This window comes from Apis dorsata, unplaced genomic scaffold (genome assembly GCF_000469605.1).
Source record: "Apis dorsata unplaced genomic scaffold, Apis dorsata 1.3 scaffold_194, whole genome shotgun sequence".
In the NCBI taxonomy this organism is placed as follows: domain Eukaryota; kingdom Metazoa; phylum Arthropoda; class Insecta; order Hymenoptera; family Apidae; genus Apis; species Apis dorsata.
Genome location: NW_006263478.1, coordinates 1,463,876 through 1,482,509, shown reverse-complemented (window position 1 = coordinate 1,482,509; position 18,634 = coordinate 1,463,876). Strand labels below are relative to the sequence as shown.

Genomic DNA, 18,634 nt, shown 5'->3' with positions numbered 1-18,634 from the left:
ATATATATATATATATATATACAATGTAGTATACAGTGAACATATTAACACATTTTAAGAAAACTAAGTCTTTTTTTCCACGTACGCGAATACATTATAAATAAACTTATTTATATAATTTGATTATATCTGAAATAGAGATCCAGGAACCGAATATTAACGCCAACAGAGAGAATATCACAAGCGTACTGTTTTTCCAAAATCTCCATTTGCCTCTGCCAAGATGGCCGTCCCAACAAGAAATTGTTTCAACGATGGCTGGAATCGTGATGCCGAGTATCGAGAAAAATATCGAACCGACCAAAGAGATGAATGGCTCGAGTTCAGGAACAAGTAATGCCACACAAACTGAAATAATAAGAGACGAATTTTTCGAAAATGTACAACAAAAGATATCTTCTACGAATTTTAATAATAAAAAAAAATTAAAGATCAGGGATCAAATACTGATTGTGAATGAATGCGTCTGACTTTGTTAGCAAATCATTTTTTACGATAAATCGAAGAGGATTATAACTTCCGCTATTAAGAGACATAAGACGTTGAAAAGTCAAAGCACGAACGACGTGAATCACATTATATATGAACTTGATAGATTCTCAATGAAATGAGCACGAGTCATTGAACGATGCTCATGGTTAATAGTGAGTCATGCGGTTACAAAGCCAATGGGTATTCCACTGACCCGATCTGGGTGCATCTTCCCATTTCGACTCGCATTTCTCTCTTCCTTTGTTAGAAAAGTATCACGTGCGTCTGGTACACGTAGTAAAGATCGATTTATATCGACAGATTTTAAATTATCCGTGGATCGTCTATCGGCATAAGAGATAGAAGATAATATACATAGCTCTAATGTATATTATCTATATACATTTATAAAATGTATTAGAGTTACAAAGTGTTACAAACTGTTTTCTTCGAAGTAGATACGCGAGAACTAATGATTTATGATGAAAAACAAATTTTAAGGACGAGTTTTAGATTAGGAAGCGTGTCGTCATTGCTTGTCCGTTAATAATTAATGTGTTACAGTGAAAAGTATTTTAGAGAAAGAGATAAGTTAAAAGTAAGAGAAAGAGATATATTGTGCATTTCGCACAATATCTTCGGTGCACACATTATATAATTTAAGAATGAAAGTAACTCACTTGTAAATATACTTATGCATATTCTCATTACTGTGTGGCACAGGCCTTGATACTTGTGACTACATTTCTCTTTCACAGCTCTCCACATGATATCCATCGGGACGAAAAGTTGTAATCCGTATGTGAACAAAACTGCCAATGCTATGAGCAATTTTACCACTTGTCCCAATCTGATAAAATAAATAATAATAGCAACAGTGATATAATATAGTATATAATATAAAACAATTTTAAACAATTCGTTCGCAATTCGTTTAATATAATAAAAAGTACTTACATATCCTCTGTTGGTATATTTAGCGTGATACTCCCCTTGATATCTTCCATGTACTTCAAATATCCGAACACGCCTAATACAGTGTACAAAGATACCACTATAGTCATTGTTATATTAAGAACACTTGGACAACCAAGGAAGTGGTGAGGATTCTTCATACTATTTTCGACAGGCATCACCTGCAAAAGTGAATTTAATTATCGAATTGAGAAAACAATCTATATTATCAATCAAATATATCATTGTACTCATCGTACTCACAACACCGATACCCTCGATGGCAAATAGTACGGTAGCGAAGAACGAAGGCAATTGTTCGATCGAGGCGATTGGCTTCACATGCGATGGTATTTTGATGTCGTTGAAGATATAATACAGAGTCAACGCGAAACCGGTCATCATGGAAAGGTTGGCCACGATAGAGAACGGCACCATGAACTTCAAATTTCGCACTTGCCCCAGCAATAACACCGCGGGTATCAGTGTGAGTATGTACAATCGTATCGGTATGGCCATACCGGTGTGGAAGTCCACCAGCTAAATATTATTAGAGAGAGAAAATATTTTTAGAAATATGAAAATTATTCGTGTATATATAAAAAAAAAAATTTGGAATTCAACGTGGACGTGTTACCTGTTTAATCGAGGTCGATACGAAAACCACGTATACGCAAGCACCGCCTATGTATGTCGCGCACAATGCAGCATTTACGAACATTCGACTGAAATTAGCGAAAGGCCTGACGGTTTTTGGACCGCAAAGGAACGCAGCTTCCGCTGTCTCGGCATACGTCATCTGAGGTGTTTTCGTACGTTTGCACAGAATATGGGACGAGCGAACCAATATGTGGACACAATGCGCGCATATTAAACCGATTATTATCGTCCCTATTCCGCCGAATATCACCCCGCCATTTTTGATCGCATTCGGCATGGCGAGGATTCCGGTACCGAGGGATGATTTTAATAGATGAGCCAGAGCACCAAAATCTCTGTAAAAGATAAGATTTTTTTTTTGTTTTTGCGCTCTTAATTTCGTTTCGAAGAAAAATTGAAAATCTATCAATGGAACGAATAAGTTTTTTTAATATCGAGGATCGTGTTTCGATGTTTGATCGTGTTAAAAGAAATATAGGTGGAAACAAATTGTGGGATTGTTCATTGAAAATTTGCAGTTTATTAATTTATTACCGTTTGTTTATTTAGATTATTATTGTAAGGGATAAATTATTTAATTTATTTAAATTATTTTAATTTAATAGATTATTATAAGAGATATAAGAGAGTGAAAATCGGATATCTGTATAATAAAACGTATTAATTTTTCATACTTTGTTTATCTTAATAGAAAAGCAAAATAAAAATTACTTACGAATTGGAATTTTTCTTGTCACGATTTTCGAAGGGATTGTATAATTCATCCTTCTCGTTGTATCCTTCAATTTCAATGGTGGCTATTTTCGTTCTGATGACATACAAAAATAGAATATATTTTTAAATTGTAAAAAGTACTTTTTATGTTTTATGTTTCTCAAACTGACAGTCTCAATATTACTTATTACTTACTATTAGAAAAATTAAAATTACAAACTTATAATTAGTATTAATTAATAAACTTAACAGAAATTTTCTATTAACTCTATCAATCATTATCTAATAATAATCTAATAATATGAAAATTTAGAAATTTTAATTTCATATTCACTGAAGTAAATTTCCAAATAACATATAAATTATATAAATATATACCTGCTATTGAACTCTTTCATAGGATTGCCTTGTTCCTCTTTTTCATTTTTCTCCATGTTGTATCTAAAAAATCATATACACGTAAAATATAACATATTTTTCTCGATTATCAAAAATTATTAGAAATGCATCAAGAATTAGCATCGTGTATATACAATTACATAATAACAATGATTTGACATTTTATTTCAATTTGAAGTGGGAATATTTGCGATTATTATCAATCTTCATTAATAACGAGTTCATAAAATCTTCAAAAACAATTTCTGCCAAAATCCAACTAATTATCCGTTTCTTATCTTCATTCTCGATCATCTTATCTTCATATTTGATTGATTATCGTGAGATTGAATTATCGCACATTCAATTATTCGACATAAGCCCTTATCTGAATAAACGATCTTAAAAATGATTAAATCCGTCGCATCTGTCTTTCACGTGACCAAATATCGTTAAAATATCGATCTTATAAAAAAACGGTGACGATTTCATTGACAACGTCCACGATAATCTCGATAACGATGTTTGGAAACAAAAGTATTTCTTAAGATAGCCCTTATGTCATAATGCTTACGGATACGAAATATCCATACGATCACATATCACATATCACGTATCAGCGAAAATTTTCCGTACCGATATTAATCTTAATTTTATCAATAAAATTAATATAATAATTTGTAAGAATTTACTTTAAATCGATTAAAGATAGACGAGGGAAAAGAAAAAAAAAGATAAAAAGAAGATCGAACAGTGAAAAAAGGAATTTAATATAATTTTACTTTGTGATTAAAAATTATAATGAAAAACTTTTGCAGCGTTATGTTAAAAAAAAAATAATAATAATATTTTATTACTAATGATGACCTTAAATGAAAAAAAAAAAAAAAAGAACGCAATATTTTAAACAGCTTTTGTCTAATTATCCTCACTTTAAAAATTCAAAGTGCGTATTACCTATGAATAACCCGATCTATTAACGCCAACAATTAACAAGATAAAACGAATACAATAGAACGAATACAAATACAATGTTCGATTTTATGCTTCCTATCACAATGTTTCATTTATCAATTAACAAAACGATTATCAGAGTTATTATTGCAAAGGAATAATATATTTTTTTTTTTATATACTAGCTTGTTCCGATAGAAACAAATTATAAACATTTGTTGCAAAAAAGAAAGAAAAAAGAAAAAAAAAAAGAAAAAAAACTGAAATGACTCATATGGTACTCGACACATGTTGCAATTATTCGATACAAAATAATGACGTATTTTCATACCACTTCTCTATAGTATTCGATATATCTTTGCTTCCATCAAGATTTGCAATCAGATTATCATCATTGGTGATTAAACAAAGTAAAAACGGGAAGTTACAGTTCTTTGTCCATTATTATCGACAATTATTGAGAAATAGGGGAGGCGAGAAGGGAAACGAAAAATATCGTTCTTGTAATTTTTATCTATCTACTCTTTTTTTTGTCATTATTATAATTAAATCTATATTATTATTAACAAGAATTAAAAAATAGTGCAATTTAAATAATTATAGTATATTATAATAGTTAATAATTATAGTAATATAATTATATATTAAAATTTATATATTAAAATTATTTAAATATAATTATATATTAAAATTACATAATTATAGTAATTAAAATTTATAATATTTTATATATATTATTATGTACAGTATTATATATATATATAGTAATTTATAGTAATTAAAATATAATATTTAAAACTTCGTAGAAAAATCTATAAAAAATTATCAAGATAATAATAGATTTTAATTGAATCAACAAAGATTTAAGAAAAACATTCCAAGACAATGGATTTCGCAATGGATGCGTGGATTTCTTTTCCCTCCTAGATATTTATTTACCCAGTGATGTTAACGATGCGATTCGTTAAATTCATGAGATCAAAGGATCTATCAAGACAAGACTCGTGAACAATTTCCATGGTACACGAAACGTGGGACTTTCTAACATGGGGATGCAGGAAAGGCTCGTGTAGCTAATAAATATTCTCATATAAATAAGGGGGAGGCGAAAAGGAGTCACGAGTAAGCACAATGAGAGTTAAACGGAAATTATGCTTGGACCGTGGTGGTGTAGAGGTACGAATATGGTTAATCTAGTAAGATCTAGGATATCTTGGACTGGAAATGCCGATATCTCAGGATAATGGGCGCACGAATTGTCGTGGCTGCTTTGCGCAAATTCACACGAGCGTGATTTACGAAAGGTCATGCGAGAATTGATTTCCTTTTGTCGTTAAATGTTGCATAATATCCTATTCTATTCTATTTCTATTCTTGGAATTATTTCTTATTAAAATTTTTTTGTTATCACATTCTTGTAGTATTTTTCCACATATTTGAATCATTCGTCATTTAATAATAACTTATAATAATTTATGAATTCATAATTTTTAAATAATCGCTTGAAAAGGAAATATTATGAATGGAGAATTTCCTTTTTCTTATTTCCTTTTTTTAATATATTTAAAAAAATTTCGAAAAATAATATTACTCTCGATCCAACTCTCGAACTCCAACTTTATTTTACTCGACATTTAAGCAAAATAACTATTTATAACACGAAACAAATGTATTTCTGAGAAAAAATTCCTCGTATTTCGTTCTTTTCTTTTTTTTTTGCCGGCTCTTTCACAACTGCAAAATTGCAAAGCAGAAACTTTGTCTCGTGACGCTCGAACAGCAATTATCACACTTGGACTCATTCGAGTCAAATGACGATTGAAATTAAATTCAGAATGAAATTTATTAATTCACGGTATGGCAATAAAAGAAAAAAAATTGCACGTTATCGCGCGTAGATGTGTGTAATCGAGTAAGCCTCAATTATCATAGCCGAGTTTCCGCGTGTTCCCACCTGTTAACCACATTCCACGATAAACCTATGTTTTAACATTCGGCCGACACAACGTTGCACCAAGGCAATGATAGTCCATTTCCGGTACACGCGGCAGGCACGCGACTCTGTGCTTCGAAGGAAATTTATCGAAGAAAACTGTATCTCCATAATCGATATGCAAATTTTCTTCCATGACTTCACGCGCGTTTCGCGAGAATCGAAACGTTTTCTCAATTATTTCTATCCTCTGTGATTTTTTTCTCGTGATTTTTTCCCACTTTTTTTTATCCTTTTCAGATAAATAGTTATCGAAAGAAAGAGTTTTTGAGTTTTTCGATATACTATATATGTGTTAAAATATTCTAAAATGTAGTAAAATAAATAAATAAGTTAATCAACAATAATGTATCGTCTTTTCTTGGAAAACAGACATTTACAACTGTCTAGAGATTTTCAATATTTAACTCTAACGTACTTAGGCATTAAAATAGTCGTAAAACAGAAAGTTAATAAGCGTCGAGTATTCTAACGAATGCAAGATATGTTTCTAAAATGGAAGAATTATTTACATACGAAATATAGTTTTTTTTTTTTTTTTTAATTTTTAATTTTTAAACAAGTTCTACATACCGATTATACACATTGAATCGTTTGTCGTTTTTTAAAATATGTCTGCGATTATCGACGATAGTTTTATAAATTCTATTTTTTTTAATCAAATATTGGAATCATTCAATTGTGCACGGTTCATACAATTTTCACACGAAATAAAAAAAAAAAGAAATGCGAACGAATAATCTACAGTTTAAGAAAATAGCCATTGAATGACAATATTAATGTTACAAACAGCTCATTAACCTCAAGGCTTCCGCAATAAACACAATCGTAAATATTTATAAAGGATTATCTAAACTTATCTAAACATTTTCTATCTGCGAAAATAGGCAAGTGAATAATGAACGTTTTTTATGACAAATGAATCGATGAATGAACTTGATCAAAAAGAAGAAGAGAGCGAAATAAAAAAGAAATAAAAACTATCGTTAACTTACGTTTGTATATTTAATAAACGTTCAAACATATTTAACGAGATGAGCATTTTATATTTCATGTTGGAGATAAGAAATATATATAGAAATAAATATATCGATAGAAATTTTATTATTTACTTGAGAAAAAGATTTTTTTATATTTATATTTTCGAATAAAATTATTTGAACATTAAAATATCGATCGAAGAAAAATTGATACATAAATTTCACAATTATACAATTGTATTGCAATATTTATATAAATTTTATATTTTATCATTGAATTTAAAGTAGTGTGACGTTATCGTCAACATTATTAAAAAAGAAAAATAAAAAATAAAAGCATTCGAGGAATCGTAAGAAATCAATTGCGAAAATTCGTTCGGGGAACATTTATGACTATCTACGTTCCAATGTTTATATAACACGAATTTATATGTCAAAAGAAAAAGATAAATACCTGATTAAAAGTTTTTCGTGTTTTGTTTTTTTTTTTTTTAATCACGCGTTCGAGCAAACATTATCTTTACAATCACAACACGCAGAATCATTCGACCAATTTCATGCGACTAAAATTCTTCAAATATTAACGAACAAATATTAAAAAAAAAAAAACGATTCAAAGAGAAGAATTTCACAAAACTTGAAAAAAAACCTAATAATTCTAAAATCTTTAAAATTTTTCTTGAATTCATTCTCAAACTTTGACATGTATCAATATGAATCTTATTTAAAGTTGTAACACGTCGTGTTTCCAAACAGGAGTACTAATTCGAAGTAATGATCAATAAAAACGTGCTCGATAATCGCGAAACGAATCTCGATCTCGTCAATCGTTGAAAGACCAATTTGTTACGTAAGTAAGTTATAATCATTAACTGGTTATAGCCGCTTCGATATCGCTTTAAATGATTTTTACGCGTTTGTTTATGCTATCGATGCATTGGATATACAACAAATGTACTCACGTGTATGTCTTCGATCCTTGATTTTCAGAATTCCAGAATGAAAAAATCTTTGACAGTTTTTCTGTTTTTTCTTTAAAAAACGATTCTCAATTCACATCCTAGAACACATCGAATAAAGATCCTTCCTTCCACCCTCTCTCTTTCTCTCTTTCTCTCTCTTTCTCTCTCCTCCTCGATTTTCGATTCGAAAGATCCTTTATTATATCGATCTCCTCCGCCTATCTTATTTTATCTCTCTGAATGAACACTGGCAATGTAGCGGTAGATAACGATTTCGACCGTTTCTGTTATTCTCATTTGTTAAAATCTTGGTTACCGTCATGCGATATGATTTATCGATCAACGGCACAGAGCTAAGTAAATCCTCGCGGCTCACAGATGCAATCGAAAGTGCTTCTGTTTCCACGATCGTATCTCCCGGTTGCCGGTAGCCAATTAGAGTTTACCTTATCACCGTGCTGATAATCGATAGGAGCCAGTCTCAAATTTGTACGAGCTCTGTCTGTCGTATCGCCGCGAAGGAAAAACTGTTCGAAACACTTGGAGAAGTAGCAAGATTCCGTACAACTTCTGTTGAGTATTGGATGGAAATTTTTCGAAAAAAAAAACAAAAAAGCAAGTTATAATAATTTTTGTTGAGTTATAATAACTTGTTGTTGATTCGTATATTCGTATACGAATTTTTTGCCACTGCCAGCGAAATTGTAATTAAATACTTCAGGAAAAATTCTATATTCTTCTCCAATTATATCCAATTTTTCCAATTGGATAAATCTTTTCTCTCTCTTTTTCTCTCTCTTTCTCTATAAAGATCTCGTCCGATTTCGTCGAAGGACGACTTTGTCCACTTCTGATAATTAATAATAAATTTTCTCTAACTCTTTCGAATTGTCTACTTTTTCAAATTTTCTCTTCCAAATTAGATTTTTCTAATTTTCTTCAACTCAGAGGAGATTCCTTCGAATCCCTCTGGGAGACTTTATGGATCCAAAATCAAAGAGTTCTTCCACTTTCGATGAGGGAAGAGAAAAAAAAGTTTCTCGTCCCAAACTTTATTACTTTTGAAAAGTGCGCACGGAAAATCTTCCAGTCGAAATCGATCGGTCCCCCAAGGATAGTAAGGATCTCCTCGTTCTCCGAGGAAAGCGGCGGTGGCGGTGTTTGAACGGCAAAAAGAGGGAACGCGAAGCAAGGGAAATCCGCGCGTGTAACGGTGACAGGCTTCGTACACGACTGGCCAGGTTTTTTCGGCGTTACGCAGGTATATATACGAAGCAGGCTTGTGCATAGACGCGCGATCGCTCGTGTCCCGCTAGAATCGACGTCGCGAGTTGTGGGAGGGGAGATAGAGGCCGTCCTCCTAATAAGCTCTATGGGACGAATTGCTCGCGAAAACGCGTCGCCGTCTTCGTCGTCGTCGTCGCGCTACCACCGAGTCGCTACGATCCTTAAAGCATCGCGACGATCGACACAGGACTACTGTGAAATTCATTCCGTGAGTGATCTCATACGATCCGCATTTCGTTCCCTTTCACCTTCCATCCGTCTTCCTCGTTTCGATCCGTCCTCCTCGCTTCGACCAACGGCCAAACAATCCCTCCATCGATCTCCCGCGTGTCGATGATCTCTCTCTCTCTCTCTCTTTCTCTCTCTCTCTCTCTCTTTCTCTCTCTCTCTCTATGCACTCTTTTTCCTTCGAAAGAGAACTCCACTCGTTTCGACCTCCATTGTTTCCAAGGTTTGGTGCATGATGAATTGACGAGAGAATTTTGAATTCTCGAAGGAGAGGATTTTAGGGAGGAGGAGCGATTTTGGATTCGTGTTGGGGGAGGGGATGGTGGAAGAAGTTGCAAGGGAGGCAAGAATAAGAGGGTTTAACGTAAAACGTATGTGGTTTTGATGCGGAGCGAAATGAGAAAATTTGAAAGGATCAGTTTTGGAATTGAGGAGAAAGGTTTTGTGAAGGGAGGGGAGATTTAAAAAAAGTAATTTTGAAGGAAATTTAAGAATTGTAATGGATTGTAATTTTTTAATGGATCGCAATTTGAAATTTGATAATTTTACTTGAATAGTTATTTATAAAAATATTCACAGCATATAATTTCAATGTGTACTACGTAACAGATATTCATTCTTTCTGGATGAGTAAGTGTATGTCGCTTAATGTTTAAATTCTAAACAAGTGAATACAGTGAAATAGGTGGACGATTGTGTCACGATTAATAATGATTCCATGTAAAAGATATAATTTATCATACATTTTTTTTTTTTTATATTAAACTAAACGTGCGTTATCGTAAATTGTATCGTATAAACAAAGAAGAGGACAATGGAATTATATAAGAATTTAAGTTAACGCTTCTTTGCACATCTACAATTTATTTATATTAAAATTTCGTTGTTTATTTTAATGTAAAAAAAAAAAGTATAAGAAGAATATCGAACTTATGAATTTTTTTGACATTCGATAAAAAAAACAATGCGAGACGATGTTTATTTTTTACGTTCTAAAAAAAATATAAAGGAATTTAGAGCCAAATATAATTTTTTTTTTTCTTTTCTTAGAAGAAAGTGTTAATAGACAAAATTGAAAAATACATACGGTTTTTATACGCGAAGATCGTTTCAATAAAAACGATTAGCACAAATGCATTCGTATAATTGTTCGCGTAAATATTCAAATCTATGCTATGAATATTAAATTATTCATGACTCAATAAAAACCGCGTGGGCTCCAAGCATTTCGATTTATTATTTTTCCATGATCTACAGATCTTTTCCTCACGATGATGTAATTAACTTGATGTAAGTAGCTAAGCATAAGTATCAATTCACATTCGTAAATAAAAAAAGAATATCAATAAATATCAATATTATATTTTTACAAATATATATTTACACATAACAATTGAAACAATATCTTATTTATCTTTGTCTCATTGTTTGTTATATTATTCTTGCTTCAAGTATTTCTAACTTTCCTCTGTTATGTATTTTATATTTGGATTAAATAATAAACAAAGGATTAAATCAATAAAACAACAACGAATGAAATTTGCAGTTAAATTGTACCGTAAAATTGTACACTTTTGTGTTGCAAAATAATTTATCGGCTTGCAAATCGGTTTTGCATTTTCTTTGAGTCCCTTCACAGATACAGCAAAGAAAATTAGTGGCATTTTTATTAATCAACTTCGATAATCAGCATCCTTTCTTTTTCGTATCGTATTCAATTGTATTCCTTGACAATTCTTACTGCATTTTCGATTATTCCAAAACTCTATAAAATACAAATTGAAGAAAATAATCGAAATCGATCCGAAAAATTTTTCTCTATTATTTCGTCCATATTATTTTATATCGACGATTTATACAAATTTCCAATCCACTCGACTGGAACATTATCTGGATACAGAAAAACACAGGAAATCAATGTTCCAGCGAACACGATTTCAGAATAATTTTCCATTGCTTAAACATTCATTAGACTTCTGGCGTGCGGATTAAATTGCAGATCAAACTTTTGGCATTTTATTTTTCACAGCTAAATAAATAAGTAGTTGAAGTTTTTCTTTTTTGCAAGTTTTTTTTTTTAGTTTCGAAATAATTTACATTCCCTCGTCGTTTCATTACACTCGAGATCATGACTAGATTGTTATTTTGGATTAACTTTGGAAATAACATAAAATAACTAATACTAATTATCGTATGACGAAATCGAGAAAATGCAAAATGTCTTAGATGAAATGTCATTTTTTGGTTTCTTGCACCTCAAAGTTCATACACCTTACAAAAATTTAAATAATGGCATTTAAATTTCTGAACTCAAACCTCGTTACTTTTGATTTTCATTGAAAAAAATATTCCATTGTTTGACTATGAAAAAAAAAAACTAATTTAAATTATTAGATAAAAAAAGCAATATTGCATAATAAATAATAATTATGTTACGTTAATTACGTTAAATTCTAATAATGGTATTCGATATCGAGCATAACATAACTATTAAGTTTATAAATATATATATATATTATAAATATCGTTATTTGCAAATATTAATTGATTAATTAATCTCGATATACGATTTTCTACGATATTGTAATATCATGTAGATTAGACAAAAATTCGAACGATCAACAAAAAATTCGTGAAGTACGCGGAACATGCGAATCATGAAGTTTCGATACTTACGAATAACACCATCCATATTATAAAAATAACAATGTTTTTTGCGAGAAGAAATCGAGTGGCAGTCTCCCATTTCGTCGCTGTTTCTATCACTATAGGGATCAATACTATAATCGTGCTCATGCTTAACGCTGCAAGAAATCCTAGTAGAGGCAACATTTGCGGAATTGTAATTGCCAATATTGCTGCGAATATATATAACAAAAATAAATCTGATAATTTTAATAATGTACGATCGATTTTTTTGCTATTATTGTAAAATTATATTTTTTTTTCTTTTTTTCTTTTCTTTTCTTTTTTTTGAAAATTGTTTCTTTTTAATTTGACGATCATACAGTGTACTAACATTGTTTCGATCATACATGTAAAATTTATGCCAAATTCGATTCTTTAAGAGGGAATTAAAATAAAAAAAGAAAAAAAGAAACGCGTTGTAATTTGTAATTAATTAATTATGCTTACTTGTTGCGGTTGCTCCAATTATACGGAAGATATTTTCATCATAATGTTCAGTTATTTTGCCAAATTTTTTTTGGATCATGGGCAATATTATCGAGACTGGTACAAAATAAGCTATTCCAAACGAAAACGTAGCAGCCAGGGCAATGGTTATTTTCACTGTTTGCGTGAGTCTAGAATAAAAAAATAAATTTTATTTACAAAATATGATGATTTATATATATATTTATATATATCGAGTGTAACTTAATTTTTTTAAATTCAAAATATTAAACGCAGACATAAATTTGTCACTTAAATATGGAATTGATGTATGTACAAAATGTTGGAATATTTTATTTTAGTTTAAAGAGTTGTATTTTGCATAGATAAAGTCGCAATAGATAAGATACATTCGAGTATGTTTAACCGCTTAAACCTTGAATATATATATATATATATAAAGAAGAAGTTATAATTAAAGTTATAATTAATGTTGCTATTTCATTGTTAATGAGAAATTATCAGTTTTTTAGAATGATTCATAAACGTGACAATTATAAAAATAAGAAATATTTAAAAAATAAATTTATGTTTTTATAAAAAGAAATATATAATATATTTCTATAATAAAGAAATATTTCAAAGAAAATATCAAAGTGAAGAAAATATAAGGAATTATATAAGTGATACATACACAAATATAAGTGATAATATTAATTGAAACTACAGTAAACTACTATAGTAAAAATTATTATTTATATAATTATAATAGAATTAGTAGAAACTATAATATATTTCAATATCATTTATTTTCTAGTACTTAACATGTTTTTATAGAAACAGGTATCATTTCAATAATTATATTAAACAACAGTCTGAAATATAACCAAGAAATCATATATGATGTACATATTTTCGAAACAGAATTGATGGATGTACTTTGAATGCCAGATGTTCAACGTAAAGAACAAATTCTTCGAATATGTTTTACAAGATAACTTTTACAAAATCTTCCACAAAGAAATAAATAAAAGATAAATGATGTTGTATATCCAGGATGATATATATATATTTATAATAATTTTTTTGAAAGATAATAAATTTTTATGCTAATAAATAAAAGATCAAGCAAATGTTAGTATACAGTATAACTAATCAGTATCAGTATAACTAATGTTTTAATAAATAAAATAAATTTTCTATGGAATTGTTCAATTTCTCTTCTCGTATAACCATATACCAATACGTAATTATCTAAACTGTTAATATTGCAAAATTTTTCTGGAATAAATCTCTTTGAATGTTTGAAAAAAATTCGAAAAAATTAAAAATAGAAATAGAAAATTTTCTTTTCTATCAAATACCATTGAAAATGTTTCAGTGCATATATACGTGTGTGTACAAATATCGAAGTGAGGATAGATAAGAAAATATAAAAAATATCACGAAGTACGTGTAAATAGTGATATTAAGATTTTCGAGGACATGCATACGGCCTACATACCAGAAAAGATTGAACGAATTGATGAAGAATAAATCGATCCAATCTTTTCTTTTTCTATCAAGATTGAAGAGATTAAATGATTAAGAGATTGGCGATTTTTCAAGATAGCTTTCGAATTTTTCCATTAATTTAAAAGACGAAATAAAAGTATTTAATGGAAATAAAATGAAATAATTAATGAGAAATAAGAAAAAGAAATTAAAATTGTTATTGTAATAATTAAAGAATATTAATGATGATTATATATGTTTTCAAACAACAATTTGAAAGATTTTTATTCTTCTTGGAAAAGTTGTATCTCTATTGTATCTCTATAATTTAATACCTCTCTTGATAAGAAATACGTAAATTTTAATTGATAACGCACAAAAATTTAATTTTACTTGATATTATTAAATTTTAATTAAATATTTTTATTCGATTAAAGAATGTTATCTTTTCTTAATATTTGATGTTAAAATGAATAAATGAATTTCTTATTAGAACTTTATGCTATTAAATAAATTTTTCTAACGATAAAAAAGTTTAAAGTTTAGATGATAATCAATAAAATTCGATTGTTAATATTATTCATTTTTAAAAAAAAAAAATTAATTGAAATACACCAAAGTCGTTCTAGTATATAAACGTGTAGTATATACATATATCGCGATATTTTTCAGTGATCATTAAATCCTTTTCATATAATTTATTTCATTATTCAATTTTTTCAAAGGAATGTTAATCATATAGAAGAAAAATATATACGGCAAAAAAAAAACGTCAACGATATTCCAAGAAAAAATTTTATTCTTCTCTGTATGGAAAATTACTGTAAAAAAAAAATTCCTTCGAATAAATACTAATCGATTAATAATTTCTATACTTCTGCTAAAAAGAATATATCGATAATTAATTTCCTTAACTCATATCAATTGCGATGCGAATTTGAAAAATCATCATTTGACATCTAATCACTGGAAACAATGCATTATCATGTAATCCGAATTTCTATCAAAAAATACAAAAATCTCCAACTGTTTCTGTGTTATTAATCTTTGTCTAGTCTAGTCACTTGACCTTTCATTTCTTATTCGATGATCATGAAGAATTTGTGCATGATTTTGAATATAACGTGATTGTATTAAAGGAAATATCGATAAGATATTTTACGTAGGCAATTTTTTCGTATTACACTTTGCGAAATGGCGATTAGTTCATTATCAGATTTTTTTTTTTTTTTCGTACTTAAAGTTTGATTTCGAAATTGTTTCATCAAATCGTGAAATGATATTTCATGTTTTAATTAGGATAAGATAAAATTTGAACATAGATGGAATTTTTGTATGAAAATATTTTCACTAAAAAATATAATGTGCACATTACAATATGCAATGATATCCCAATGAGATATTACAAATATAATACAATTAAATATAATAAAATATAATAAAATTATATTCGATATAATATAATAATTTCATAAATATATTTTATTCATAAATATATATTAATCGAAATAGTAAATAAATTTTAAAAATGTACAATAACTCAGGTATGATTAATTACACGAAACATTATATCTTCAAAAAAAAAAAAAAAGAAAAAATTAAATCATATTTCATTTCATTCCACTTTCCACTATCTTCCATTAAACAAAGTCTGCGAATTTTTTAGCCGATATACGAAATCGATAATCTTAATTGGATAAAACTTCTAGTCTAGATTAATATTTACTATACCGAATCGTAAATGATAATATTATTAATCAACATGATATCGCTTATCTGCTCATGTTTCTTTATAATAATTTACGACACAACTAATTATTCTTCGATCACTCAAAAGATTTATATCGTACATTTTTCCTCGACATTTATTAACGATACAATTGATAAATCTTGTAACAAAAATTATTTTAAAGTGGAACGAAATTTAAAAAAATTTATAATAAACGGCCATCCGACCGTAAAATTAAAAAAAAAAAAAAAAATTACGTTTCAAGACCTTAAATGATTTCCTTGATACCGATTCCTTCGACTGTGATTTCAACACTTTGTAGCAATGACTTAAACGCGCCACCCGTTTGAGGATACAGTATCGTGTTGCAAATAAAATGATCTGCATGCTGCTTCCATCCTCAAAACATGTTCTTACGTACCACTTTCTTAACGTGTATGAATTATGTATGTTGTGTTTCATTCACGTACACACGCCGCTTATTATTTTAGAAATTTAGATACGCCACTGCTTACGAAAAGATATTGATCTTTTAGGAAAATAATGTAAATATCTCGATGACATCTCAATAGCGGTGTGAAGGAATGAATGAAAAATGAATAATTAATCGAGTAGTGTAATTATTCATTTCATAGTGTATTAGTGTAATTATATAATACGTTAATACGTAACGTGCACAATGTTTGTTTGAAGATATTAAAGCTCAAGTTAGAAGGATTATACAATATTTTGATTTTTCATGGCAATGTTAAGAAATTATAGACATCTTCAAATTCTCGAGAGGACATTGATATTTCGATATACGTGAAAACATATCGATATATAGATAAAATTCCATTTCTGTATAATTTAGATTTTTCTGTATTCTTTTTCGTGAAAATAAATGCATCGTTTCAATAATATAATATTGACAATAGATAATACATATTTATCTTTACACTATGTGATAATACTGTGTATAAAAATTATTTTGATAATTTGATTGAAAAGCAGAAAAGTAAATAAATTTTTTCTTTTCGGTGTATATAATAATATTAATATTAATCTGATTATTAAAATAATTTAAATATAGTTTTTTATCATGATTATTTGATTTATGATTATAATTTGAAAAAATTTCTTTTGAGCCTAATTTATTTGAAAAAAAACGTGCGTTTTCAAATTCTTTGTTATAATTGATTTTCCTCCTTTTTCTTCTTAGAAAATAAAATTCAACTTTTTAGAGAGAATTGTATATATTTACACAAATATCAAGTACGTAATTAAAGAATTATCTTAGTACATATCTTAGTACATAAGTACTTTCATCAAGTATATATATTTATACATAGTACATATCAGTTTGGAATATTACAAGCAATAAATGTATGTTCAGTATTGAGGAATTTTATCTGGATAACATTGTTTGCAATATTTCAATGTAATGATAAAAATTTTGCTATATCACTTATAAACTCTACTTATTATTAAATTCTCTATATTTTATTAATTAAAATAATAAAAAAAATTAAAAAAAAATTTAATTAAATATCGTTTCTGTTTTTATTTCTATCAATTTATAAATAAAAATAAAAGATAAATATAATGGAATTTAATCCTGAAACTTTAAACTTATTAATCACTATAAATCACTAATCAATAATCTATTACAATACAATATTTCATTATATTGTTTTAATCCTATTTAGACATCTCAAAGTCTTTGAATAAGTACAATAATTTATCTATAAGTTAGTTAATGATAAAAAACGATTATTACATCATTATTAGTTTCATTGAGATTAGATAGTTTATTAAATTATATCAAAATTTAATCAATCTTTTTACTAAAGTAATAATAACTAATTGCACAATAACAACTAGTTCTTGATATATAAAGTAATTAATCAACAGCGTGTTAAGAGAAATTCATTATCATCTTTCATCATTATATATTAACATCATTATATATTTTGAATATTTCATTTAAATACATCATCTCAAATATTTCTGATGCAATTAAAATTTCATGAAAGATTGAATTAAAATAATATTGATCTTAAATTTCATCAATTTAAAATTTTTCAAAAAGATAAAGATTGATTTAATCTTCGCATATCTAAAATTAAAATAAAAAAAAAAAAAATGAAATCGAAAACCCATAAAAATGAAAAACAAAGACATCAACTCACGGTACATCGACGGGTAGATTCTTGACTACAGTGTCGTAGACATCGTACATATATTTGTTGTAACCGAGGAATCCGAATGACGTGTACAATAAGATATTAAACGATGCATTGAGTATTAACATTCGTGGCAAGTTGTGCGGAGTCCTCATCCTGTTCTCGAGCGGCATGGTCACGGTCATGTTGTGCATAGCGTTCAGGAATAAGTTGCAGTACGTAGGGATTGGCATTAGTTGAGTGGAAGTTTCCAATCTGTTCGGATCAGGAAAATCCTCGATGAGATAACTGAAGGTGACGGCAATGCCTGTCAGTATGAATATGGAACCGAGCATGGTCAATAGCGCCAGATACTTGAATTTTGGAAAACCAAATAAACAGACAAATGGATACATTCCAATTACGTAGATTCGAAGATTCAATTCGACTTCGGAGAAATATTCGATCATCTGGAAATTAATGGGATTGATCATTTCGTCATTTCGTCGTGTGAGATAATTCTGATCTAATACGTTCAATGCGAGTGATTGAAATAAAAATAATAATCACAA

At 28.8% G+C, this 18,634-nt stretch overlaps 2 protein-coding genes and 2 long non-coding RNA genes across 4 annotated transcripts in view; 2 read left to right on the top strand and 2 right to left on the bottom strand.

Moving 5' to 3' along the window:
- LOC116185491 overlaps positions 1-13,597 on the top strand; it is a 15,704-nt gene extending 2,107 nt beyond the window's left edge. The window contains exons 2-3 of the long non-coding RNA XR_004150343.1: positions 2,200-2,207; positions 13,587-13,597. This is a non-coding gene — a long non-coding RNA (uncharacterized LOC116185491). The remainder of the gene's footprint in view (positions 1-2,199; positions 2,208-13,586) is intronic.
- On the bottom strand, positions 71-8,679 carry LOC102673059 (proton-coupled amino acid transporter-like protein pathetic). The gene is made up of 8 exons (XM_006614653.2): positions 8,067-8,679; positions 3,178-3,240; positions 2,801-2,893; positions 2,063-2,420; positions 1,690-1,965; positions 1,429-1,607; positions 1,152-1,321; positions 71-348 (listed from the first exon to the last, which is right to left on the bottom strand). Exons 2-8 carry the CDS (start codon positions 3,231-3,233, stop codon positions 107-109), a joined length of 1,374 nt encoding a protein of 457 aa, XP_006614716.1. The 5' UTR covers positions 3,234-3,240; positions 8,067-8,679; the 3' UTR covers positions 71-106.
- LOC116185492 lies at positions 9,068-10,422 on the top strand. The gene is made up of 2 exons (XR_004150344.1): positions 9,068-9,561; positions 9,850-10,422. It is a non-coding gene; the product is annotated as an uncharacterized LOC116185492 (long non-coding RNA).
- LOC102672934 overlaps positions 11,048-18,634 on the bottom strand; it is a 104,755-nt gene continuing 97,168 nt past the window's right edge. Inside the window, 4 exon segments of the mRNA XM_031509969.1 lie at positions 11,048-11,346; positions 12,258-12,439; positions 12,717-12,886; positions 18,090-18,532. Of these exon segments, the coding sequence (XP_031365829.1) occupies positions 11,296-11,346; positions 12,258-12,439; positions 12,717-12,886; positions 18,090-18,532 (846 nt within the window). The 3' untranslated portion in view covers positions 11,048-11,295.

Coding starts and splice junctions, on each gene's coding strand:
- LOC102673059 (XM_006614653.2), bottom strand. CDS start 3,233: ATGGAGAAAAATGAAAAAGAGGAACAAGGCAATCCTATGAAAGAGTTC. Junction 1,608..1,689: donor CCATCGAGGGTATCGGTGTT/GTGAGTACGATG, acceptor TCACTTTTGCAG/GTGATGCCTGTCGAAAATAG. Junction 349..1,151: donor ATGCATAAGTATATTTACAA/GTGAGTTACTTT, acceptor TTATTATTTCAG/TTTGTGTGGCATTACTTGTT.